Genomic DNA, 26,476 nt, shown 5'->3' on the forward strand with positions numbered 1-26,476 from the left:
CATCATCTGGATCTGGGATAGTAACTCAATTAAAATCCCAGTGTATGTCAGAACATTGACACATGAATCCATCAGTCCTTTCGATTCGTCGATGCAGATGTGTTGTATGTTGATTGTAACAGGAATCAAGGTTCTACTGAGACGTTCCTGGCCGTTAATGTCGCCTCGGGCTCTGAGCCAGCTACAAGCGGGTAGCCACTAAGGTCCTCAGAAAAAGGTATTACTCCAGAGAATCCTCTAACAAACCACCAGCGTGAGAACACAACCAGGAATCAGATACAAAATGACCAATGTTTATTGGGGGAAACATGGGGTTTTCATACAGAAAGGACAAAGCAGTCATGTAAATAGACAATGGTCTTGGTTATCATTATCTATGGCCGACGGGGTGACGAGGGTGACGGGCTGTGTCTCTTCAAAATTGACAACCGGTTCAAACCTGGTCAGGAGGGACATGGGGGGACCAATCGGGAAGGTGCCTATTATTCTGATTCGGGGGCATACAGGTGGTCACATAGGGAGAATGTTCGGTGGGGTTGGGGAATACCGGTAACTGTAGTCAACCATTGGAATACATTGTAACTAATACTTAAAAATATAATAATAACATGAATAAAACAGAGGGATATAATAACGGATATAACAATAATCATGAATTACCAAAGCCATGTGCTGTTACATTGAGAACCAACTTGGTGCTGCTTCTATTGTGTCCAGGACGTTACCCGGTCTATTTGTCCTGGAAATAAGCTTTGACCTGTTTATAATAATACCATAGGCATGTTATGTTATATCCTCGTCAGCCAATCACATGCTTATTATCAGTTTGAAAGCCAATGGAATGTATACTTCACATTGTCCATCAAATGTTGTAAACCATTCTAACCCCTCAAGGGAGGATTATATCATCTGTCATGTAATTCACTTTACCAACCCAAGCTGTATTGGGAATGTATTCATAGTAAGTATAGAAAAAAACTTACAAGATACCTATACAGCATATCACTAAAGTATATGATCACCAACCCATAACACAACCTAATTACACAGTTACGTAAAGTTCAGGCATTCAGTTTGTTAATCTCTACTATCCAGAAAGAACACGCTATAGAAATCTCCCCATAAAAGAATATAATAAAGTCCAGAAATAACAAAAAATCAAATAATAAAATTTAACACAATATTAAGAAACTTTGTATCCAAAAAAATCAAATAGATGATAATTTACCACATTCTAATTCATTGCATAAGCCTTTCATTTTTTTCTCTCCCTTCCGACGTGTCTATATTTTTCAAAAGTGTCTTTCAAACTAATTTAATTGCATTCTACGAAGAAGTAAGTAGAAGTGTAGATCAGGGTGTTGCAGTGGATGTCATCTACTTGGATTTTGCCGAGGCGTTGGACTCGGTTCCACACAATAGGTTAGTATTCAAACTAAAGGAAATTGGCCTAGATGCAAATTCTTGTGCTTGGGTAGAACATTGGCATAGAGATAGAGAACAGAGAGTTGTCATAAATGGTAAATTTTTAAGCTGGACAAAAGTGGTAAGTGGTGTCCCTCAGGGTTCTGTCCTGGGACCAATTTTATTCAACATATTTATAAATGACCTGGCAGTAGGCGTTGAAAGTCAGGTTTCTGTGTTTGCAGATGACACAAAACTAGGTAAAGTTATACAGGGCGAGCAGGATATTACTGTGCTGCAGAGGGATCTAGATAGACTGGGGGACTGGGCACACAAATGGCAGATAAAATTCAATGTAGATAAATGTAAAGTTATGCACTTCGGGGTACAGAACGCACAAGCAACCTACACTCTAAACGGTAGTGAATTAGGGGTAACGACAAATGAGAAGGATTTGGAAATTGTTATAGACAACAAACTAGGCCTCAATGTGCAGTGTCAGTCAGCAGCTGCTAAGGCCAGTAAGGTATTGTCGTGTATAAAAAGGGGCATCAATTCGCGGGATAAAAATGTAATTTTGCCTCTGTATAAATCAATGGTAAGGCCGCACCTTGAATATGCTGTGCAATTTTGGGCACCTATTCTAGAGAAGGATATCATAGCACTAGAAAGGGTGCAGAGGCGTGCTACAAAATTAATAAAAGGAATGGAGCGCTATAGTTATGAAGAAAGGTTAACTAATTTAAATCTCAGAGGGGATATGATAACATTATATAAATATATTCGGGGCCAATACAAACCATTGTGTGGAAATCTGTTCATAAACAGGACTATGCATAGGACACGTGGTCATGCGTTCAGACTGGAAGAAAGGAGATTTAGACTAAAGCAGAGGAAAGGGTTTTTTACAGTAAGGGCAGTAAGGATGTGGAATTCTCTGCCTGCAGAGGTAGTTTTATCAGAGTCTGTACAGACGTTTAAACAGCAACTGGATGGATACCTGGAAAAACATAATATTCGGGGATATAATCTTTAATTATGGGGAAACGGCTTATTGATCCAAGGAGAAATCTGACGGCCATTCTGGGGTCAAGAAGGATTTTTTCCCCTGGTTTGTGCAAAATTGGAAAGAGCCACAATTGTGTTTTTTTGGCCTTCTTTTGGATCAACAGCAAAATATTTACAGATATAGGAAAGGCTGAACTTGATGGACGCATGTCTTTTTTCAGCCTATGTAACTATGTAAAAGTGTGTCCAAGAGGGGCCGGTTGTGCGTAAATTTCCATTGTTTTTTAATACAACAAGAACATACCAGACTTCTGTTGCTAACGAAATGTTAACAACACTTTATTTTACATGTCTCTAGATGCGTTTTATATTTTTCTATATTTTTACTGGAGGCAAAAAAAAAATATATGCTCCAAATAATGCAAACTTCACTTGAGTGGAAAAAAACCCTGCATATTGAAATGAACACCTGAACTTCTCATAAAAATGCCGTAAAACAGCAATTTCCGAGTCTTTTCACTCTGCTAATCATATCTGATATGTGATAGCTGATTCGCTGCTCGAAAAAAATTATGCAAAAGTGATGCAATCAGCGGCAGCCGGCAATGTGGATTTCCAGCTTGGATAAACACGTCCCCGTATATTTTCATCAACCCATGTAAACAGTTTCTGTTTGATATTTAATAAATAAAAACATTCTTAACCCCTTAATGACAAAGCCCGTACATGTACGTGCTCAAAATGCATTGTTTTCAAAGGGTTTAGGGACCGCCCATTGTCTTTAAGGGGTTAACACTGTTGGAATGATAAAGAAATCCATTTTCTAAATAACCTTTCTTCTTGGAAAAATAATTGCTAAAAACTTCAGAAAACCTATCCTTAAATTCCTAAACGCCCAAAAATAGCATTAATTTTTTAAGAGAAGGGATGTGATAGAAACATTTAAATACTTAAAGGAGGGACATTTATCTCAAAGAACAAGAGGCCGGAATCTAAAACTAAAGGGTCAGAGGCTTAGATGGAATGTAAGAACATTTTACTTTACTGAAGGTGCTAGATAAGCTGAACAGCCTCCCAGCCGAAGTGGTAGAGGGTAATACAGTGAGGGGATTTAAACATGCATGGGATAGACATTCGGCTCCCGAATCTTAAAAGATACCAACAACTGCTACATCAGGAAAAATAAGCAGATGGGCTGACAAATTGTATTTTTCTTTTTTTTTTTATCAGAAAAAGATCACATCTGAGAAAATGTAATGTTATTTTTGAAATGTAGTTAAAACCTGATATAATTAAAATGTCTCTGCATTGTAAGGTCCTAGAGCTGCAAAAAAGTATAAAAAAAAGGACAAGAAAACCTTTAATTGAGAAGTCTGTTAGGCATTGTCAAAAAAAAATATATCTATATATATCTATACACCGAGGTTCATTTCCATGGTAATGGCAGAGTGCATTTAGAGAAGACAGTTGCTTTTAAGTTTTACCGAGAAGCTCGTTAAGGAGTGTTGTACCTTCCAAGCAGTCAGTCGATACGTATAACAAATAAAAAATAAATTAGATAAATGCTCAGGAAGCACTGAATACAAGAGGAAAAAGATTGAATCGTTTTAGGGACAGATGTTTTCTTCTACCAGACAAAAGACCTATTATATATATATATATATATATATATATATACTCATATAAACACACTTCCATTCAAATGTTTGGGGTCACTTAGAAATTTCCTTCTTTTTGAAAGAAAGGCAAAATGTTAAAAAAAACATGAATTGGGTCAGAAATCCAGTGCAGACGGGGTTAATGTTGTAAATGACTATTGTGGCTGGAAACGGCTGATTTTTAATGAAATATCTTCATAGGCGTACAGAGGCCCTTTATCACTCCCATCACTCCTGTGTTCCAATGGCCCTTTATCACTCCCATCACTCCTGTGTTCCAATGGCCCTTTATCACTCCCATCACTCCTGTGTTCCAATGGCCCTTTATCACTCCCATCACTCCTGTGTTCCAATGGCCCTTTATCACTCCCATCACTCCTGTGTTCCAATGGCCCTTTATCACTCCCATCACTCCTGTGTTCCAATGGCCCTTTATCACTCCCATCACTCCTGTGTTCCAATGGTCCTTTATCACTCCCATCACTCCTGTGTTTCAATGCCCCGTTGTGTTATTTGATTCAAGTTTAAAGTTAAAAGACTAATTGATGGTAAGAAAACCCTTTTGCAATAAAGCTACAGCTAGAACCTTCCTTGCTTTCCCCGAAAACAGTAGTGTGTATGTGTGTGTGTTTGTGTATCAGACTTGGCGTCTTTGTGTTCGTCTTCGTATCTGCGTATGACCGTTCCCATGTTCGTTTCGGGCGAATATTTGGATACGTCCTTCATATTTGTTTTTCTCTTAGTTTTCTGCCGGTTTTCTAGCCTATCTTAAGTCTTTCGTAGTATGGCAGGGGTTAATGCGGGAATCTGTAGGAAGGCGCCAGGATTTAAAGGTCCGTAAGGCTAGGTTTCCACTTGGGTTTTTGTCTGGCGTTTTTTTCTTGATGAAAAACGCCAGGAAAAACGCCAAGAAAACTGCCACTGCATTTTCCTGCGTTTTGGCGTTTTTTCTGCAGTTTTTTCTGGCGTTTTAGCCTTTCTGTGGAAATTGCTTTTTTTGACCTTAGGCAGTTTTTCCAGCCTTTACAAGTTAGAAGTTTCACCCAGCTAAAAGGGATTAGGATAAATGGCAAGTATCTGCCCCCTCCTGATGTCATTTACTTGGTAGACCCTTGTGTCTCTTTTCTGTGGTTTGTAAGGCATGCTTTATTTCGAATGTCTGCTCCTCTGGGAAGATTGGCCCCAAATGATGGTGCAAATTGTTTGCTGTTGCTTTTGGCACGCAGGATCCGGTCGCGTATGTTTGTTTGTAATGGCATGTTTGTTCCAAATGGTGTAAAATTCAATATGAACCAGTCCAGGACTTTGTTTTGTGTGAAACTGTTTGTTTTCAGCCTATTTCTCGTAGGACACACAGATACTGGGTCCATCCTCTGCATTGTAACTGTGGAAAAAACGCCATAAAAAACGCCAAGGCAATAAACCCACATGGCTTTTTCATGGCGTTTTTTCTCTCCCATAGACTTCTATTGGAGAAAAAAAGCCAAGATTTCTTGCAAAAAACGCCAGAGTGTCAACATGCTGCGATTTTGAAAAACTGCCAGAGAGCCCAAAAAAGCAGAAAAACGCCAAACAGAAAAACGCCAAGTGGAAATGGCATTTTGCGATTTCCTATTGAAGAACAGCTAACATCTGGCTGCTGCGTTTTTCACAAAAAAAAAGGCAGGTGGCGCTATTGGCGTTTTTATAGGCGTTTTTAGCAAAAAAAAACCAAATGGAAATCTAGCCTTAGAGCGACTCTTTTGGTCACCGGCATGGGGCTCGTCTGGCATCGACCAATGAAGAGCCGCTGCCCTAAAGAATGAATGGGAAAAGGCAACAGACAATTGTCTATGGTCTACAGACTAATGAGAAGTGAAAGATATATTTCTTGCTAGAAAAATACAACCAGGAATAAGTTCTCAGGCGCTCAGCAGAAACATGTAATTCCCTGTAATTCTTATATTTTCCCTTTCTTTCATTACAGATAAAGAATTAATATTCCGGACCCAAAAAGGCAATGTCTTGAAGCTAAACGTGGAACTGAACGAGTCAACGCTTCTAATAGAAAGCAAAATATTTGTAAGTATACTTCATTTACACAAGTAATAAACTGAAACTGTCCTAAAAGTAGAGGGTCAGATAAATGCATTGTAAGGAAATCTTACTTTACTGAGAGTGTGGTAGATAAATGGAACAGCCTCCCGGCAGAAGTGGTAGAGGCTAATACAGCGAGGGACTGTATGGGATAGGCATATGGCTCCTAAATCTAAGACGAGACCAACGACTGATTAAGGGTTGAGTCTTTAAATCAGAAAAAAGGGTCTTTTTTTCCAAAAAGAATGGTTGCTTCTTAGCTTGATTATGTTTTTATTTTTCCAGATATCTGTATTAAATGGAGATCACAAAAAAATCTGCAATATAATTCATAAAAAATCAAAATGGTTTAAATAGGGTCTGTCAATGTTGGTCATGCCTCTAAATTTTTTTTTCGGAATTCTGTCTTTTTAAATCAAATGTTTGGGATTTATCATCAGAGCTCTTGTGATGCAAAGCTGTATATAATATTAAAATGACTAAACCTCTTCATCCAGAAAGGCTTGAAGGGCATCCAAATGCATTCCTTACTGATTTTCTTATAAATCAGTGTTTTTTTTTTGTGGGTCGGCAATAACTCCGTGGCTATATGTTAGCAGGAGAGAGAGAAATACACATTGCAGTCACTGAGAGCTCCCCTTCCATACATATAAATAACGCATGATGAGATCTGCCTGACCGGCGCCTTCTGGGCGCCTGTAGCTAACGTCGCTTTGCTGCATCACCAAATGAGATGGTGTGAAGGGTTAACACGCCGTGTAAGAGAGATACCGGGGGGATAATGATATATTTATTTGATTGTGGTCGATGTTTGTATACCTGCGCGCCGCAATGGAGAGGACTCCGGGACTGAGTAGATTGCACGAGACGATTCTGGGTTTATAATGGGCAAAGATATAAAAAAACAATAGAAAATAAATCAATATCGTGATTAGAAAGGTTCTCGCGTGTACGTAGCGATAGTTCACGTTAAGACGCCCAGGGCAACTATGACCTGAAAATAAAAGACCTAATTAGGACCGTAAACTAGCCTTTTTTTATTTTATTGATTAGTTCTTTTCAGACCCGGGCTGGTTCATCTGGCACACTGGGTGAATGTCTGCTGGGTCACTGGCCAACAGACCAAGAGCTGGAGATGCCCGGCTACATAGCATGCGACCGCGCCTATCCAACCTAAAAGTCCCTGGGCCGCCTCGTTATTGGCAGTCTGGCCGTGATCCTATTATTTATCATTTTAAAGATGATAGTTTAATGGAAAATTATTCTATTAACCCCTTAAGGACAATGGGCGGTACCTAAACCCATTGAAAACAATGCATTTTCAGCCCGTACATGTACGGGCTTTGTCATTTTGGGGTTAAATATGTTTTAAATATAAATGTTAAAGGAGCGCTTCATGCACATTTTACTGCTTGCGAATCATTGCAGACATTCTTCAGTTATTGGTGTTAGAAAATGAGCTTTACGTCTCGTTTAACCCCTCCCCCAGCTGCCCCTGTTGAAAGCAGGAAGCATACCACAGTATGCTTCTAGCACATGCCCAGTAGAACTCCCATTCTAGCCAATGGGAGCTGAGCACGCTTTGAAGTAGCAGCTGATGTTTTGTTCCTCCCACTGATTTCAGTGCAGATACAGTTGCCATTTTCTCTTATAGCTAAAAAAAATATATAAAAAGCTTTCTTTGTGTACAGTTATACTTTAATGAAATAAAAGTATAAAGCCCCACACAGCTATCATATGGATTAAAATATATATGATGGCTCGAGTGCCGCTCTCTCTGCTCTGCTGAATTTTATTACTAAATACAGCATTAGAAGGATCGTTCCTAGAACTGTTTATTGGCCTTCCCAGAAATTATTTAATGATCTAACATTATCCCTCATTTATAACAGTTCAAGGAAATCCTTAATTGACACAAATGAGTAAAGCATTTAGAAAAAGTATAATATAAAAGAATATATTTATGTGCACATTTTTTATTCCTAAGCACCATTTTCAGCTGTTTCTATGCGCATTGTTGTGACTTTTAGGGCTGTGGAACCCTGCGATGCCCTCATACCCAGCAAACATTCTGCGCTCCTAGAAAAGAGGGGCATGAGGAGAGGAAAGAGGGACATCAGGAGAGGAAAGAGGGACATCAGGGGAGGAAAGAGGGGCATAGGGATTTGACTGCCACTTTTAAACAGGGGCACTTGGTGGGTACGGCGGGTTCATATACACATTTAGGTTTATCGTTAGTGGAACTTGCTGGGGTGATTTAAGAGAAACTTGGATCACCTTACAATCCCAATAATACTCGTGCTTTATCTTATTGACAAAGGTGACAATATGTCAAAATGCAGAATTGGGAAGCAGAGTGAGTCAAGGCGAAGCCCGGACAGTATATGCCTTGTTACGCTAATTCTAGTAGAAGAAGCATCTTCTTTCCATATTCCATATAAGAAAAAATAATAAAAAGAATGTGCGTCCACTGCATCGATACATCGTCATGGACTGCGCCATACTTAGTAGGCCTAACCAGGGTAACATTTGAAAAAAGTGTCCAATTATTAAATAACCCTTTGCCAGTTCAATTGGTCACCACCAATTATAGCAATTCCCTTAAAGATTTCCACTTGCCGAGTCATTCCGTCTTACATCAAACACGCTCATTTGGATGACATTGTGACATATCCGAAAATTCCCCGGCAACCACGCGTCACTTAAATGCTGTGTTTTCTTCGTGGCTTGTCTGGGATGTACAAATAACCCTTTAACTGCCACAGTGGCGTTAAGCGTTATTCTCGGGAAAACGAGCAACGTTCTTAAAGGTGTAGCTAGAAACGGAACAGCAAGAAAGAGCAAAGACTACCTCTTGGGGTAGGCCGCTGTCAATTAACGGCATTGTGGGCGGGGCCAGCCCCAACCGCTTTACATTTGTATAGGGGTGGGAGGGCCATGGGCAGTGGGACGTGTCCAAGCACCACTCCCACAACCCGGAGATTCTGTGCCACGGAAAAGTGACGATTCACCCGGAGTCTCTTGGCCAAATCCGGAGAGATCCCATGGTATGCCTATTGATTAAATATTCTCACCATGTTCTTCCTTCATGGGATATCCTCTGGAAAAAAAGCCATTATTGTTGGATTTTGCTTTTTAGAACAGCCATGACAAAAAGTGTTATAATTAATTGGACTTTGTGGTAGTTTGATTTCAATGGTTTTGATTAGAAGACCAATAAAAAGAAGTACAAACTCATGTCTCACCTTAAGAATAGTTGGTCAGTTCTTGTTCCGCTTACATTAAGGAAAAAAGTATTGAGAGATGCACAGAGGGATCAAACCGTAACCGAAATTCCCTCTTATGATCAAAAACATGCAACCCAACATTTCAGGTCATTTTCTCAGACCTCCATTGCAGCTCCTTGGGCAAGTCAGTGGAGATCAGAGGATCTCCCTAACCGGCCTATGAACCCGAAAATCATGACTGCCTTGCAAAAAATGGACTGTTGGATAGTATGGAGTAAAGAGCACACATTCTTCAAGTCAGTGTAGCCCTGTTGCCCAACTGTCCTTTTTTTTTTTAGCTCCCCTCTGTAGCCAACACTTCAGGTTCTATCATTAATGTCCCATAGAATTGAAGACCACACTTTGCTCTCCCAGATTCAATTACACAAGTAGGTGAATGGGAATAGTTAGTCATTGATTAGAAGAAGTTGCTTTGATCATTTCCAGTAGTGGATTCCAGAAATAATCTTCAGAAATGGCTGCCAAATATTCTGTGTAGTGCAATAGACCGTGGAGATCAATACTTGCATTCCCACTCTAACATTATATTACGCTAGTCTGACATTTTCACGGGCTCCCTAAAGGTAGCCGGCCATGTTTCATTGTGTGCTGTACAGCTTCACATCATGTTTTCAGTACGTTGATTTATCAAATAATTAAACCCTTTCTCTTGCAAAATCTCCTTTCAGTTTTTTCCCCATTTCCTGATGATTACAAATCCCATCACACTCAACCAGCAAAAATCAAAGGGGGGGTGTAGTAAATCTCTTCCATCTCCCAAGTTGTTTTTGAAAGATAATAACATGTAATTGTGCAAGGTAGCATACAGTACCTCTCTCTTTTCCTGTTTTAAACAGGACAGTCCCAATATTTTGGTGCTGTCCCACTTACCTGCTTTTGCAGACAGTGGAGATCATGGGTCGGTTACTTACTAAGTAGTTGAGTGGTCAGTCTAACCAGATTCAATGTAGGTTGCAAAGTTGTTGAGCTTGCAAGTTATTTGTGAGGGCATGCAAGGGCATTTGCAACTTTCAGACGAGGACATGCAAGTTCAACAAGAACTAAGTGACCATTTCATCCTCAATATTTTTATGGAAATACATTTATGACGTTGAGGATAATATTTCACGTAATATAATAACACTGCTCTGTGATGTCACACAGTATATTAACACTATGTATTTAACGTTTGTGGGGATTTTCAATACTGCATGAATTATTCACTATACAGTGAGAAGGGCAAACCTAGTGAATTTCTGTTGTGACAAGTACCCAACAAGCCCTGAACAATGTATACTTAATTATGTATGAGTATCTTACTGATTTATGTAAACACTTTACAGGGCTAGCTTGTCTCGCAGGAGAAGTACATTAGGGCTGGTCCTTGGTAATGCATAGTAAAGTCACCTGCAAACAGGTTCAATGTCCCAGGCAGGATTATTAAAGGATTTGTGAGTACTTTAGTATATGTGTTTGTCACAGAAGCCTCCGTGGCTTGGGACTTGAGGGGCACCTGGAGGCTGTATTTCCCATTATAGATAGTGGACCCCTGGATCGCATTATATACTTCCAACAGGTGAAGGTGGATACTAACTACAGTGCAACATCTGGCTCCCTTGCTTGGATTTATGTTTAAGTCACGCTGCATCTGATTAGAGATACAGGGTAGCAAAAGTGAGCGCACCAGAACTCTCTAGATCCCGGTTTCCCTCTTCCTCCTGTCTGCCTGACCAAAATTATTGGTTCTGATGGCAGGGTTGTGTAAATTGGTGTGGTTTTCTATTAAAACTGATTTGCATGTGATCTGCATATTGTGTTTTACATATGGTGTGATGCATGCTGGTTGTAAGTCACCGTCAGTCTGTTGAACGGCTCTTGGAGGCTGGTGGTGATTGTTTCCTCAATAAAGGCACGTTCTCTTTTATTATGATATGAATGCTATCTTGTAATGGTATTATAAGAGATGTATTGGTATGCTTTTTTGTATATTACAGTGCTGCCAAGGTTTCCTAAGAGTTATGTTACTTGTTGTCTTTAATGCTAGTTTTGCCTGCTGGTTGAAGTTTTGTGTTCCTAGTAGCCATGAGGAAAGAGTTTTGTTGGGTGGGTGTACCCTGTTGGGCTACAGGTCATTCCCATCACAGTGTTTTAAAATTAATTTTTTTAAATTAAAACAAAAAACTGAGCCAGAGCTGGCATTGACTGACTTTGAGTATATCATGTTTAGAGATTGTATTTTGAAATATACATTGATTAATCATTATTAATATAATAATAATTAAAACTGGTTAATCGAAAAAAAATCAGACCTAGAGAGAGGAAGTTTCACAACTCATATTAAGAATCAGATATACCAAATAAAGGGATAAATAAGCATTTTACTTTTTTTTACACAGTAATGTTTAAATTGCTTACATTTTCTAAAATTCACCTTTTTACCATTAAGAGAGTTCTGTGTGCTAAAGTATATTTTCAACCTTTATCCTGACAAAGTTAAATTATCCAGATTAGCCGGCAACCTAGTTTTTATCTTCTTCTTGTAGACTTGAATTATTCAATCTGTTAATGGACGCCGTTCTTTGATTTTTAACCTTCTTCTCCTACAAAGTTTGAGATTTTATTTTTTTGCAGGAATGAGATACATTTAACATTTTGCGACATTTAAAGACAAAACGACCTGGGAACTTCCCTGGGTAGTCTACCCAGAGGTCTTCCTCTTTGCTAGGGGCCAGGGTTAACCATTGGAAGAGCGGGGCTAGCCGCGGATAAGGGCAGGGTTGGTCCCAAATAGCTTTAAATGGTTTGGGAGGAGAACTGGGTGGGGGAGGGGTGGTGTGGACATGGTCAAACACTGGTCCCCTGCCTTGGAGAAAAAGGAGAGTGACATGGAGACTCTGGGAAACATTGCGTCACCCGGAGACTCCGGGTCAAACCCGGAGAATTCTCAGGTATCCTGATAGGTGCATTCATTTTATTTTTTGTGTCCTCAAAGCGTTCACCCTAAGGGAGGAACCAGGCCTGCATCTGGAAATATATAGAGAGGGATAATAACAATGAATTAGTACACATTCCTGATAAAATACTGTTAGGTGAAGAGTTCCTATTTTAAAATTAGAAGTTTAAAAGCTTAGATGTAACGTTAGAAAGTATTCTTTCACTGAGTGGGTGTGGATGAGCCTTCGGTCAGAAGTGGTTGTGATTAATACAGAAATGTAAGCATTTACGCCATTAAAGAAGGTTCTCCTGAACACAGGGAAAAAACGTAGGGCCATGTAAAGTTCGAGTTATTATAAGAGCTGAAAAGTGGGCAGGGAAGATGGGCTTAATGGCTTTTGTCGTCCGTCAAAGTTAATGTTTTTATTTGATGTAACTGTCTCTAGAAAGACATTAAACCATCTTAAACATCTCCGCCGTTCAAGTGCATAAGAAAATGGGTATATTGGGTCTTATTAGCTGCAAGAGCCTGAGCTACTTTGTTTCTAACGCAAGTCCATTTTGTGTGTGTTTCTAATTCCTTATTGTGCTTGTAGAATCAAGGAGATCTTTCAAGGACGGCTCCGACTTAATGCTCGTTGTCGGAGTATTTAGATGACACCATTTAGTGCCATGTGAGCTTCTGTCAATATCTCAAACATCATAATTCCCGAGCAGCGTGTTTATCAAGGCTAACGTCTCACCAGAAATGAATGCTTGTCTAACGATGTGTATGTATCTCGCTGAGCCTTTGACAATAATTTATTTTATCCCCCCCACCCCCATTCCGTCTCTCCTTTTGGATCAGGAAAGTAAACCTAGGTAGATACTAAACCGACCTTTCTTTTCTAAAAGAAGAGTTGGGTGGTGCACAAAAAAAAAAAAGATCCTGAAAAGTTTAACTATTTAACAGTGTCCAATCATACTAAACCAAGGACAGCGTCCAATCATACTACTCCAAAAACACGTTGGACCTTACCATTAAGTCCTGCTTGGTGTGACCAACAATTCACAAGATCACAAGCCTTCTATATAGAGAGAGATGAATTCCTAGGAATCTCTCCTATACCATAATCTAAGATCTTTAAATAGATTAGTTCTCAGCTTTCTCCGAGATAGACCTGGATGTATATAATAAACCAAAACTAAGTTTGCAGCTCCTTAAACAGGACCAACCACCTTTGAACTAATCTAATACAAAACATTGTTCAACTAAACTGAAATCATCAAGAAGTCTCTAAAATTCCATGATGGTAGAGAAATAGTAACAGCAGTTATCCCTATACATAAATACAGATACAGATATAAAAACATGCTTTCTTAACTATGCTAAGCATGTGTTCTACTTTATGCTAATTATGCTAATCTCCAGTTCGTATTTGGCTACCCTTCCTAACGTTATTCCCCACCAGTGATGTCCAAAGCTGTCCTCGAAGGCTACAAAAGTGCCAGCATTTCAGGATTTCTCTAATTAACTCGTAAACAAAATGCAGTGTGTTCATTATCTTCCCGAAAACCTGTCGTGTCTGCATCCCTTGGGGGCTGGAGTTGGACAATCAATGCTTTCTCAAAGTTACTCGACAATTCTTTAGACTTTTCCACCGTGCCCATAACTGCAGTAGATGCGGGGTCCATCCTCAAAGTCCCACCTTAATAATAATTCAAACATAGAGTCAACGAAGGTGAGGCTCATCCAAGAGATTGTAAGAGTATCAAAACGTAATGTGCGACTGCATGTACTTCATTTAGCGGCTGCTGGCCTTAAAGCACCACGACCGCTTTTCACCCCTAGCCCTGCTGAAGGTGATACTTCCTAGTAGATCAAGCAACTCTTTGGAGAAAGGTGACAGAAACTACGAGCGTAAAGTGAATTAATGCCCTTAGAATTTATTTTCCACGTATAAAACTTAAATAAAAGCCTAACTTTGTACTAAACATGACATAATGCTTAGAAAATCCATTAATACTCGGACAAAAGGTGAGAATAATCTCATAATAATTTGTTCAGATACTACAAATGTGTACAGAACAGACCGCAGGTATCTGCGGGAAGCGCCACATAACATGCATAATTAAAGATAATTTGCCGTTGGCATTTTCAAATCTACTGGAAAGCATGGTCTTAAAATTCCCGTTATGCTGTGAAGGATCACTCCGCAATCCTCCATAGTTTCTCTATAAATCACAACTTGTAACAACTTAAGTGATTGCGATGAATATTTCAAGATTTTGTATACCTGGCCATCGGGGTCCCGGCACTTTAAGGCCAGCGGCCTTAATAAAACAAGGTCCATACAGCCGATTAAGGCTGTGGAGGGCGAAGAGCTTTCTCGCTGCCGGCCCGATCTCCGCATGGTGGGATGGATCGCCGCTCTCCCTCGTCTGGCACCTCGTTGCGCTTTGTTCTCTCTTTCCCGCGTTGAGTAAAACAGGAAAATGGGGCATAGAATTGAAAACGCACTAATTACATTAGAACTCTTCCATTATGTTACTTTTGAACCATGTTCTTGCCTTTGATCTTTAGGGCCCATGGAGGCCTATTTAGTAAATGAACCCCTTTTGTATGTTATATCATTTTTTTTTCTTCTTCTTTTAAAAAGCCCTTTTGTAGCATTAGAAACAAAGGCATGGCGGGACGCGTTTCACCATGTAACAGAAAAGCAATTGATAGAACTCGGTGATTCTCGTTATATGAACAGCGTGAGTCAGAGAGATCAGCACTTAGACTTTCATTATCGTCCACACTGACATATACATAATAAAGAAGAAACATCGCATCACGGATGCTCATTAAGAGCTCGGAGGATTTTACTGCAAACACAATTACTATCTATTGTGAGGCTTATAATGTGTTGCATCGGACGTGCATGAGCTCTCAATACCTGAACATCTGGTTTGCTTGTAGCCCTTAAAATTTGCTCTGAATATTCGCAGCGGTATTTAACCAGCTACCGATCTCCACGTTTCGCCTTTCCGTGGTATTTACACGCTGCCAGTGAAAACTTTTCACTAGTATCTGGCAGGGTTCTATTATAAGGGGATCCTTCAGTGCTGTGTTTAACGAGGAACGCCCAATGTTTTTTAGCACTAGAATCTGGTTAAAAAATAAGTTTTCAAAAATATTATTTTTGAATGATTATTATTATTATAAATGATTTATTATTATTAAGTGTATTATATATTATTTATTATTATTAGTAAGCATATTATACATGATTTATTGTTATTATTATTATTATTATTCTTTTGCCTTTACAACAATGTTAACAATGCCCTATTGTAAAAATCTTTGTTTTATTTCTCTTTTTGTAATGTGTTAATTAACTGGTCCTGTATAGTGAGAAGGTTTGGATTAAAGTGTGTAGCTGGCTCGCCAAACGCTCCGGACAAGGGGTCTTATAAGACCCCCCTTTTGTGCGCACAGAAAATGCTCCCATCGGAATCTTGGAACACACAGAGGCTTCTCCTTCAGATATGTTTTTTTTTCTTGTTTTGCAGCTTCGAAGAATACATATGAAATACATATAAAAAGTACTATAATAAGCATTCATTGTTCGGGGGGCTGCCTGGGAGACCAAAGTGTTTCTTTAAGGGAAAAGCTGATACATGTATTTTGGGCTTTCCAGCACATCAGCCGATTCACATCAGTGACAGTATAGATAGAGAGTCCCTGTTCTGGACTCGGGTCTGCGTTTTTGCAGTCTGATTGTGGAATATGGAGTCTGGGGACAGAAGAGGCATTATTAAGCGTAATGATGATTTCCAGTTTGTAGGTATGAGAGATGGTCTTTCTGCTTCATCTGTGTTAGAACTAAGGACGTCACGATGACAGGTTCTGCGTTAGGAAGAAAATAAATTATGAGGCAATGCAGCTCGGTGCAGCTGGCGACCCATCCATTCCCGATAATTAGCACGGACGGACGGCACGGACGCCTGTGGAGACAGAATCCGCCTGACTCGCGTCCCGTGGCTTTGAATCGTGCCGCTCGGTGACAGATGTGATTTTGTACAGACCTTCACGTCTAAAGTATACACAGCAACTCCTCTTGCTAAACACACCAATTACTCAGTCGCCATGCCGGTCGCTAATGAGAAGTTTACTTGTACCTGAGTCTTTTTATCTGAGGTCGGATGATCTTAACATATTCATCAAACCAGTGTGACAAACTGTGCGGCGTGAAATGAGATGGTTTAAATGAGCGCTAAATATTTACCGCAGATAAGACGCGAGGTTAAAGATATGGGGATCTTAGCGAAAGCTACACTTTAATCATTTTTTATCCAAAAACATGAATCTCTGGGATTTACGTACATGGTGCATTCAATTAAATTCATTCAAATGTATATTCGTCGATGCAGGGCCCTGATTTATATCCCAAGTGCCGCTAGGCAATAACGTTATGTGATTCTGTAAAACAAGTGCTCAGCCATTTCTGTGGGCTGAAATCAACTCGTGCTAACACATCCACAGGGTGCAGTTGTTCTCCCCTTTCCATAGGGTAACATGAAATCAAACCAGCAATTCATAGGCACACGTGAAAAAAACATGGAAATAAATAAGCGTCCAGCCATTTCTGGCCGAAATAAAAAAAATTCTGCTTAACCTGCAAGCCCATAAGGGTCAGGGGAAATAAAGCGTGCAAGGTGGCAAAAAGTCTTCGGTGTATATCGTGTGGACGCCTTCCAGGGCAGACGTGCAGACTGTGAAAAAAGTGAACCCGGCATTAGGCCACGGCAAATAAGGACCTCTGCCCAAAAGCCAGAGGATCAAATGTTTCTCCCTCCTCCCTAAGAGTACTACACTTGATCTTAGCCAAAAGGCCAATAAACAAGGCTTTAGTCACTGGACAACACTTCTAAAATAAGAACTAACTTTATTGAGGAAACAATCAACACTAGCCTCGAAGAGCCTTTCAATAGACAGTTGGTGAGATATGACCAGCACGCATCACACCATATGTAAAACACAATATGCAGATCATATGCAAAGTAGTTGTACCAGAAAACCACGCCAACTTACACAATTCTGCCATCAGAACTAATAATATTCGTCAGAATGGCAGTTGAGATCTAGAGAGCTTTGGTCTGCTCATTGCCACCCTGTACGCAATGCAATGCAAGTTCTGTCTTGTTATGGTGGTAAGACTGGTCATGCTCTCATGGCACGGCCTGCCAAGACTCGCTTTACTGCTTGAGTTGGCTGGTTTTCACCGAAGGAGCCCAGGATGAGCTGACTGCAGGGGCCCCTAGGGGCCTGTTCAGCTTCATTCTTCATCTAAGCCTTTTGGCTGGGCTCCTGTGTGTGAAGAAGAACTGCTGTTCCTACTCAAACCACCCATGGCTGAAAAGGCTTCCTAGGCTGCATCTTCCTGGTTGGGATGGTTGGGGATTAGCAGGTTCTCAGGTCTGCAGGGGCTGCTGTTCTCTAGTCTAACTAGATGGAGCCCTTCCGTTTCCATATTGAGAGAAAGAAGAGACCCAGCTCCACTAGTTTAACGACACCCACCATTGTGGCACCCAAGGACAGCAAAAAACTGAGTATCTATTGCCAACTGATGATTTTGGGGTTCAGAATTCTAGTGGTTAGTAGAAACTTTCTACTACCCCCCCCCCCAAAAAACAACAAATGGCATGAAACATTTCTTAACATACATTAACCAGCAGACTTACAGTGCTGGTTGTTATGCCTTCTATGATCCCTTGTCTTTCAGGACCCCCCGGTTTAGTTTACCCACATGTTGTCCTGCTTACTTATCCATCACGGGGCTAAGAGATCTGATGCCGAGGTAGGAGATATTGTGCGTTCATTTCAATGTATAGATTGAACTCTTCAAACAAATGGCTCTGCAGAAGATAAGAAAGAAATATTTATCTGTGTGCCGGACAATTTTGTCAACCGGTTTCATCAATCTTCCCAGATTCTGAAAACCAGTCATGACAGCATCTTCCCTGCCCTTTCATTTGATTGAAACGGCAGATTTATAATGGAACAAGTTGTCTCCTTACAAAACGTTGCTTTAAGTGAGAAGAAGTAAGTTCCAAACACTTCTCTTCTCTATTTGTTACTTTCTGAAGGATAGCCTTGATTTACAATGAAAATACATATATAAAGGCACACGTCAGGACCCTGCTGAACTGTTACGCTGGGATAATGCAGCGAGACCCACGGCAGACGGTAGATTCTTGACGGTAAAATAGAAATGAGAGATTCTGGCAACAGAAACATGACATGAAATCAGCTTAACCAAAACTCTATCCTGATTCATTATTATATTAATATAAAAATATAATACATTAGAAATTACAAAAGGGTTTCTAACAATCAATTAGCCTTTTAAACTTAAACTTGGATCAGCGAACATAATGTGCCATTAGAACACAGGAGTGATGGGAGTGATAAAGGGCCATTGGAACACAGGAGTGATGGGAGTGATAAAGGGCCATTGGAACACAGGATGAAGAGATTCTATTAAAAATCAGCCATTTCCAACTACAATAGTCATTTACAACATTAACCCCGTCTGCGCAGGATTTCTAATCCTTTTTTATGTTATTTTAATGGACAAAATTTGCTTTTCCTTCCCCTTGGAAATCCTGTGGAGGGTCTGCTTAAGCAAAAAACGAGTCCAGACATGGACCATCTAGCTCACTGTGTCTATGGAGATACCAATCGCACCTCTGACATGATGCCCAGGAGAGGCTGGAACAGTCATCTGGTCTTGCTGAATTTTCAGTTCTAGACTTTTCCTCTGTAATGGCCCCAGTGAGCGGATGTGGGTCCAAAAACAGGACTGTCCTTCTTAAGCAGGTCAACTTGGTAAGTATTCCTAAAAGCATGGCGTCCCAAAGATAATTTCTTGTAGGAAATCTAGCCATGTGTATCAAGACCAGACCTGGACTGGCCATCTGGCACAAATGCCCCTTGGGCCGCCGGCTGGCAGAGCCACATATCCACCCTATCTGCTGCTCCAGAGGACGATTGGGGGCTGCAACATGCGGGCATGCCACGCATCATGAGACCGTTGGCCTTAAAGTGGCAGGTTCATCCCGTCATCACCAGTCCAGCTCTGAACAAGAAGCAGGGAAAGAGAAAGGAAATTGTACCGAAAGTTAGCACACGCTCTAAACTCTTTAGAAATGTATTGAATTCTGGTCCTTGTAGCAGTAGTGAAGAATTAGCCCAATAATGCTTGACTTAATTGTACAAGTGTTTCTATTAGTTGAACAGGTGGAATAGTACTCTTACCTGCATTAATATTCATCTATTTCCAATGCATGTTCTCCCAAGTAAGGCATGCATAAGTAATGCTGATTTACCGCCTGGTTTAAAGGCCATAGGATTCAAGTTAATATAATTCAGAAACGAAGCCACGCTGTGCATTACATTTGATTTGCTGAATCCCAAATGTAACAATTAAAACAAAACACATTGTATATAATAGCATTTAATCTGGCCTCGTCTTCTCTGGGGAAGTAGATAATAAGGAAAGGTAAATGCAAAAAAACATTATTATTATTACATCTATATCGATTAAGTTAAACATTTAAATTAGTCTTTTGGTTGAATGTTTTGCCTACATTTCTGCGGCTAGCACTAGTGGGCTATAACCGAGCTACTGATTGTGATCGTTAGAATCTTACTAGTCGCCATTTTAACAGAACTAATCATGGAAATGTGGAAGTTGCCAGCAGATAAGGACCATTCTGCCCATGAAGTCCCATTTATCTGCTGTAAAGACCTTAAACAGTCGTTGGCCTCATCTTAGATTCAGGAGCCATACGTCTATGCCACGCATGTTAAAATTCCCTCAATGTATTAACCTAAACCACTTTTGCTGGGCTCTCCTCACATGCACCCAGGAGATCCGCTGGTGATGAGTATATGGTATAAGGTCAGTGGCAAGGGGGGGAAAATAATCATTTAAAAGAGACGCTCAGCCAGTTCATGTGATGTTGAGAGTGTTTCCCTTCAACACTCATTAATTATTCCCACGTCCCTCTCCTCCATTGCTGATGACAGCACCAGCGTCACTCACAATCTCACCACCGCTTATGGTTGCCACGCATCACTAAATTTGTGAGACAATTCCTAGTTTAAGGAGTGTATCTGCGGCCTTGCAGCCATATACACCACTCTCGGCCATACACACACACCCCCCTCTCACACCAGTCTTAGCCACACAAACCACACTGTACCATGCACACCCTACCATGTGCCACACATATAACTCTACCATACAACGTGCCCTCACCCACAGATAATACACACTCAATAAAACAGACACCACCCCAAGCCACTGACACCACTCTTAGCCACACGGATCACACTACCACATATATTATTATCCAGTGTTTATTTAAAAAAAAAGAAAAACCTTTATTACATATTAAACAATTACATGCATATATAAAACGGACGACAACACATATTTACAATACAATATATATATATATATATATATATATATATAATGTATTATATGGCTAATGTGAAGTAACACCAGTGTCTGTGTCTTTCACCATAACGAGAAATGTTGCCGTTCTGATTTCTAAGTGCTGCTGCTGCGCTAAACACGCTTCCGGACTCATTATCTGCAGTGCAGAAAAAACAACAAACAGGGGAGAAGTGGATTTACATGTGAGTTATAGGACAATATTGTGTATACGCAAGAAGAAGGTGGGCAGGGTGAAGCTCAGGTCCGAGGGGTCATTAATCCCGAGGGCAGTCAGAGTGAGTGAGTGAGTGAGAGAGAGAGAAAGAGAAAGAGAGAGAGACTTTAATAGCCGATTGCGAAGACTCTGTGTAGTGACTCCTCAACAGTGCCAACCAAATGGCTCTAATACTGGTCCCCATAGAAACACTGACTTGTCATGATGTGAAGATACATTTCATTGAGTCATTATTACGCAGGGATATCATTTATAACATACTGGTGGCAAAAGCACCAGTTGGGAGACGTATATATATATATATGATCACAGCAGGGGAGAATAGAAAAGAGTCATCTCAAGACCCCTGACAATCTGTCCCTTCACCCTCGGATTGGGGCAAAAACCTTGAGACTCAGGGTCAAACCCTGAGAATTTCCTTGTATGGATACTTCCCTTGGTGGTCTTGAGAGAAGAAACGCTACAAACTCCAGAAGGTGGCCAACATCTACTGTGGGAGTTGTTTCTAGAATAGATCCACATCAGTGACTCAAAAGTGGTGGCCAAAAGCCGCTGACATTGTAACTGCTTACATGCAGGGCAACTGTTTGCTAGACAGCAATGATAAGGAGACACTTACTGCCCGAACGGCAGGGCACTAGCAAGCTTGCCCCTTTAATGCCACCGACCACCAAATGTCTTTTTCTGTGCGTTTTTCTAGTGTTTCTTTAAATTTCTTATTTTTTATTTATAATCCCTTCAAAATATCGGCAATCTAGTAATCTAGTGGCCTAGGTCACAATTCAATTTGGCAGCCCATGGAACTTGGCCCAAGACATAACTCTAAAGCTACGTGGCGGGTCACTAACAAGGTCCTTACATCTTCTCCTCCTCGTAAATTGTTTTTCAGAGTCTGAGAGTAGCCCGTGGACCTCTTCTTAACTAAGCCGGCTGCCAGCAAGCGTCTTCGATCTTTCATCTCTCATCCAGTAATATTTCGGGACGTGTAGGACTATGGGAAATAGCTCCTATGTGCGGTTTCGTTGTAATAACGGCCAAGTAGATAATATTCTGTGTGGCCGGACTGTCAGGTTTCGAGCTTCTTAAACTGTCTGCTGCTGGCAGGCTGCCAGTGAGTATCTTCATCTTTTCCTTATGAAAAACCATCTTTTTCTGAAAGTTTCTCCAGTGTGCTGCTTTCATTTAAAATATTACATTCAGGGGGAATCAGCGACTTTCCTGCGGGATTATAAGCGGCCTAGTTAACTGAATGCCCCAGCCATTAAATGCAATTCCCCATATGCAGTTGTCCCCTTCCTCGCCATCACGCTATTTTCCGGGGAGGTCTAACAAGACCTTCTGTGTATATGCCGGAAACATATAGGAGCGCTTTCCTGACACTGATTGGCTGCAATAGGAGCCCTTTCCTGACACTGATTGGCTGCAATAGGAGCCCTTTCCTGACACTGATTAGCTGAAATAGGAGCCCTTTCCTGACACTGATTGGCTGCTTCAAGAGATCCCATGCTCAAGGAAGCTTCAGCTTGCATACTGGTGCCAGCATTCATTTGGCAACATACACTTCTATGTTTTGGCGTGCGTCACTGATTGTGATATTTACCTTGCATTGTTACATTGCATCACGTAACTTATTGGTGTGCGTGTCTGTTTTTGGACTCGGATGCTGTTGTCATTTTTCTAAGTCTTAAATTCTTGTAAGCAATACATTTGGCATGAATTTATTTCTGTTTATACTTTCTTATTGAGGTTTGAAATGAACGTATTCGTCAATATAAGTTGATATTTTCTAGTAAAGCTCCATTAGAAGAAATCCTGTATGTTAAAAAGCAGAAACGTTTCAAAAAGTTACAAGCAGGAGCTCATGCATCAGAAGCAGAAAGAAAATATACTACAGTTTCCTTGTGCTTCAGTCCCTCTGTTCCGAGGGCTTTCCCTCTGTCCGGATGGTGGCTGCAAGACGATCCTGGTGGTGGCTCCTGATCTGAGTAGGAAATTACCTTGAATTTTATACACAAGCAGAGCTCGAATTTTAGTACTAAGTCCTGACAAAGATGAGTCCATGGGTGCAAACAGATGGGAAAACAGTGACAACAGGCAATTCAGTATTCTGGTGGAGTCTAGTCGGTTAATTTACTCACAAGAAGTCTTGCATTCCTGATGAAGATCACATGAAACCAGGAGAAACTTATACAGATTTCACAGTAACTCTTGCAAGAAGAAACTTTAATAACAAAAGTTATGGTGGGTAAAGGCAATGGAAAACCCTCACACCTAAAATGAAGAGGGTAGTAGAAGTATCATTATACACTCATCTACAAACACCAGACTTTTTTTTTTGTAGCCCGAGGTGCGTGCTCCTGGGTGCTGCATTCTGTGCCGGAGCAGCAGAAGCCAAAATACGCTACTGGGTTCCCCCCAAAGGGAAAACCCAGACAAATTAGATCTTCGGTCTCGCCGTGGTTTTGGAGACCAAAGAATCAAAATCAAATTAATCGGCGCTCATGCAAGCCTGAGTGATTATATAAATAAAAAAATAGGGGTCAGCCATTGCTGGCCCAACAAGGTCCAAAAATATTTTCTCATCCCCAAGCCTGTAAGGATCAGGGTAGAGGCGTGCATAAGAAGAAATCACCTAATACAATCGCACACTCACCACGTACAGCAGCGTGCAAGACTGCACATGGCAACTCCAGCATGTCTTCTGGGGCAAATCACTACCTCAGGCTCTATACATTTCCAGTCCTAAGACCAGAGGATCAGCATGACTCCCCACCCCCCATAGGGGTACTACACTTGATCCACATCTACCAAAACAAGACTTGTTTTTTCTTCAGAAATCTCATGGTGCTGTCACGACCACAGGGGATTCTGGGTAGGCGCATGCAAATAAGGTCAACAATGATCACCTTTTGCCTCTTTATCTACTTTGTACATGGATCCCTTGCCCGTTGTGCAAGACAGCCTTTAGAGCAAAGAAGAAACGTTCCAAGTATGAAATCTGCTGTTTGGTGGTTAAATCAAATTAGTTGTGCCATATTTTTTTCCCATTTATGTAAAGAGACCCTACCCTACTTGTCTCATAAAACCTGTCCGCCGAGCCGCTAGGTCTCTTCTCTTTCTATGCACCGGCAGGTTAGTTTGTCTAGCCGCTGTTCTGCCAACGCAGCAAAACCCGGAAGTGTTATTTACAACGTACAATTTACACAAATTCTTGGGAATTGGCCTCCAAGATGAGGTCTGCTTTTAGATTCTTTTTTACGTTTTCTTCGTTAGGTCCTTTATAAGGTCTTTTACCCGTCCTCTTAAGAAACAATGAACACAAAGGACACGGGATGCCCGTTCTATGAGGTTTACAGTTAAATGGAGACTTTACAACCCACCAAATTCACTATTATTACGATTGAAGATCTCCGTCTCGAGTGTCTTGAGTTGGCCATGCACAATGTATAATGAAAACATTGAGCTGACCTTTAAAAATTGTAACAATTTAGCCAGACATTATGCAGGTTTGAGTTCAAGCGTCCACTCAGGAGTAGCTGCCAAGATTTGGCCCTTCTTTATGCATAATGAAGTTGGCTTCAATAGGAGTGCTTTCCCTGCATGCGCACAGGGGTCTGAATAGACCCTCGCTCATAGCACTCACTGAGCCATCACTGGAGGGTACTGGGGGGTAAGTATGTCACACACAAGGAGATGTGTTCTGCCGAATTCCACTATATGTTTCTATGTATCAGAGCAGGGCAGCGGAGATCTTTCCGCATTCTGATTTTCCTGAACAGTTGTGCGTTTTATGTACCTAATGCTGTGCCCTGGGCTATGGGAGCCGTTCCCAGCTGATGCGCCTGTTTTTTTTCCTTGTTTACGGAAGGGCGATTCATGTTCAAAACTTTGTCCTCTTTAACCTACATAAAATATGCCATTGGGGCCATTTTACGCATATTATAATGGAAATCACATTTCGCGAGGTCTCGGTTATATGAGCCCTGATTTATGCGCGCTGAGTAATTATGCGGAATTCAGATTTTGTCTGTGGATTGAGAACATCGACCAATTTAAACCTATACACAGGAAATATTTGCCTATGGTAGGATATGCCAGCCTTTTTAGCCGCTAATTACTTTGATCCAGAAAGAAGAGGAAAATAAAATGTCCCAAAATTCCTTAATGACCTCAAAGACTTTTTTTTTTTTATTTTTTTTTATTTATTTTTTTATTTTTTTTTTTTACTAAATCAACACGCTAACTTTGTTTAATTAAAGCAACAGCGGGAGGCCTGAAATTACCCAACCTGGATATCGAGCCTTTGTTTTCGGCTCCTCTATGCAGAATGCCTCCTCTTGCGCTCCAGATCCCGTAACAACTACTCCCAAGATGCTCAGCTAACCATTTGGCTGTTTCAGTATCATAGAAGCCTTAACGAGTGATTTATAAAGCGCGGCTCTGGCGTAATGTTGTATAAGTGGTACATTCGCTTTACCAACAAATAGAATTTCCTGCCTTTTCCTCTTTAAATACTACCCACTAAAATCCATGACATCCGGAGCACAGCGGGGATAATTTATAACGGTATTAAAAGTGCGTGATACGTTCAGTATGTTGATTTACAAAAAGTATCACTTATGATACATGTACGCAGAACATAAAACCAGCTAATTACTTTAATTGTTCCTTTTTTTTCTTTTTTTTTTAGGATGCCTTGAGAGTCAGCAAATATGAAATATCTGCAGACATGAGATACGCACTCCTAGCATATGATGTCAGACCGGTGAGTATTTAGGATTTACCTGTCGCGTTTGACACTTTTTACGGCACTGCAGATATATCACGGATCCGAAGGTTTTTACTTACGTAATGTTACCGCTAGGTTGGCTCTACGCAGCCAACGCTGCCATCTAGCAGATCAGAGTGGAACTGCACCCACGTTTAATTCGAACGAAGAGCATTGACAGTCCAGGTCTCTTGAAATAAATGAAAGAAAAACATAAAGATTGATTCAAAGGAAGCCACAAACACAGAGTACGTTGTAGTTATTCAGGACATTAAAAACCCATCCCCCGATAAAAGGATAAAGATACAAATAGGATGTCGTGCGTTCCTTTTAAGCGCCCCCTGCGTTGTATATTTTTTGAATTTATATTATTGTAACCTATTGATACATATCAGGGGCATCAAGGAGGAAAGAAGGCTTTGTAGCCCAAAGAGGGACTGTCTCTCTTAAAGAGGGATACTTGGGAGGTATATAAATGGCTCCAGTGCTAAAATATGGAACGTAACATTTCTATTGGTTTCTATGGTTATTTCTTTTTTTGCTATTCTCCCTTTTCTCTAATAAATTTCGCAGAGACAGGTGGTATAAACGTTACATGTGCCGGGATATAGCCGCACGTAACATATTATTTGTATCACGCTAAGAGGCTCAGT

At 40.6% G+C, this 26,476-nt stretch overlaps 1 protein-coding gene across 4 annotated transcripts in view; it reads left to right on the top strand.

The window, feature by feature from the left end:
• DPP6 (dipeptidyl peptidase like 6) overlaps positions 1-26,476 on the top strand; it is a 464,354-nt gene that overhangs the window by 370,566 nt on the left and 67,312 nt on the right. For all 4 annotated transcript variants that reach the window (XM_053466559.1, XM_053466557.1, XM_053466561.1 and 1 more), the window contains exons 4-5: positions 6,037-6,131; positions 25,746-25,820. In XM_053466559.1, coding sequence (XP_053322534.1) covers positions 6,037-6,131; positions 25,746-25,820 — 170 coding nt within the window. The remainder of the gene's footprint in view (positions 1-6,036; positions 6,132-25,745; positions 25,821-26,476) is intronic.

This window comes from Spea bombifrons, chromosome 5, assembly GCF_027358695.1.
Source record: "Spea bombifrons isolate aSpeBom1 chromosome 5, aSpeBom1.2.pri, whole genome shotgun sequence".
Taxonomy (NCBI): Eukaryota; Metazoa; Chordata; class Amphibia; order Anura; family Pelobatidae; genus Spea; species Spea bombifrons.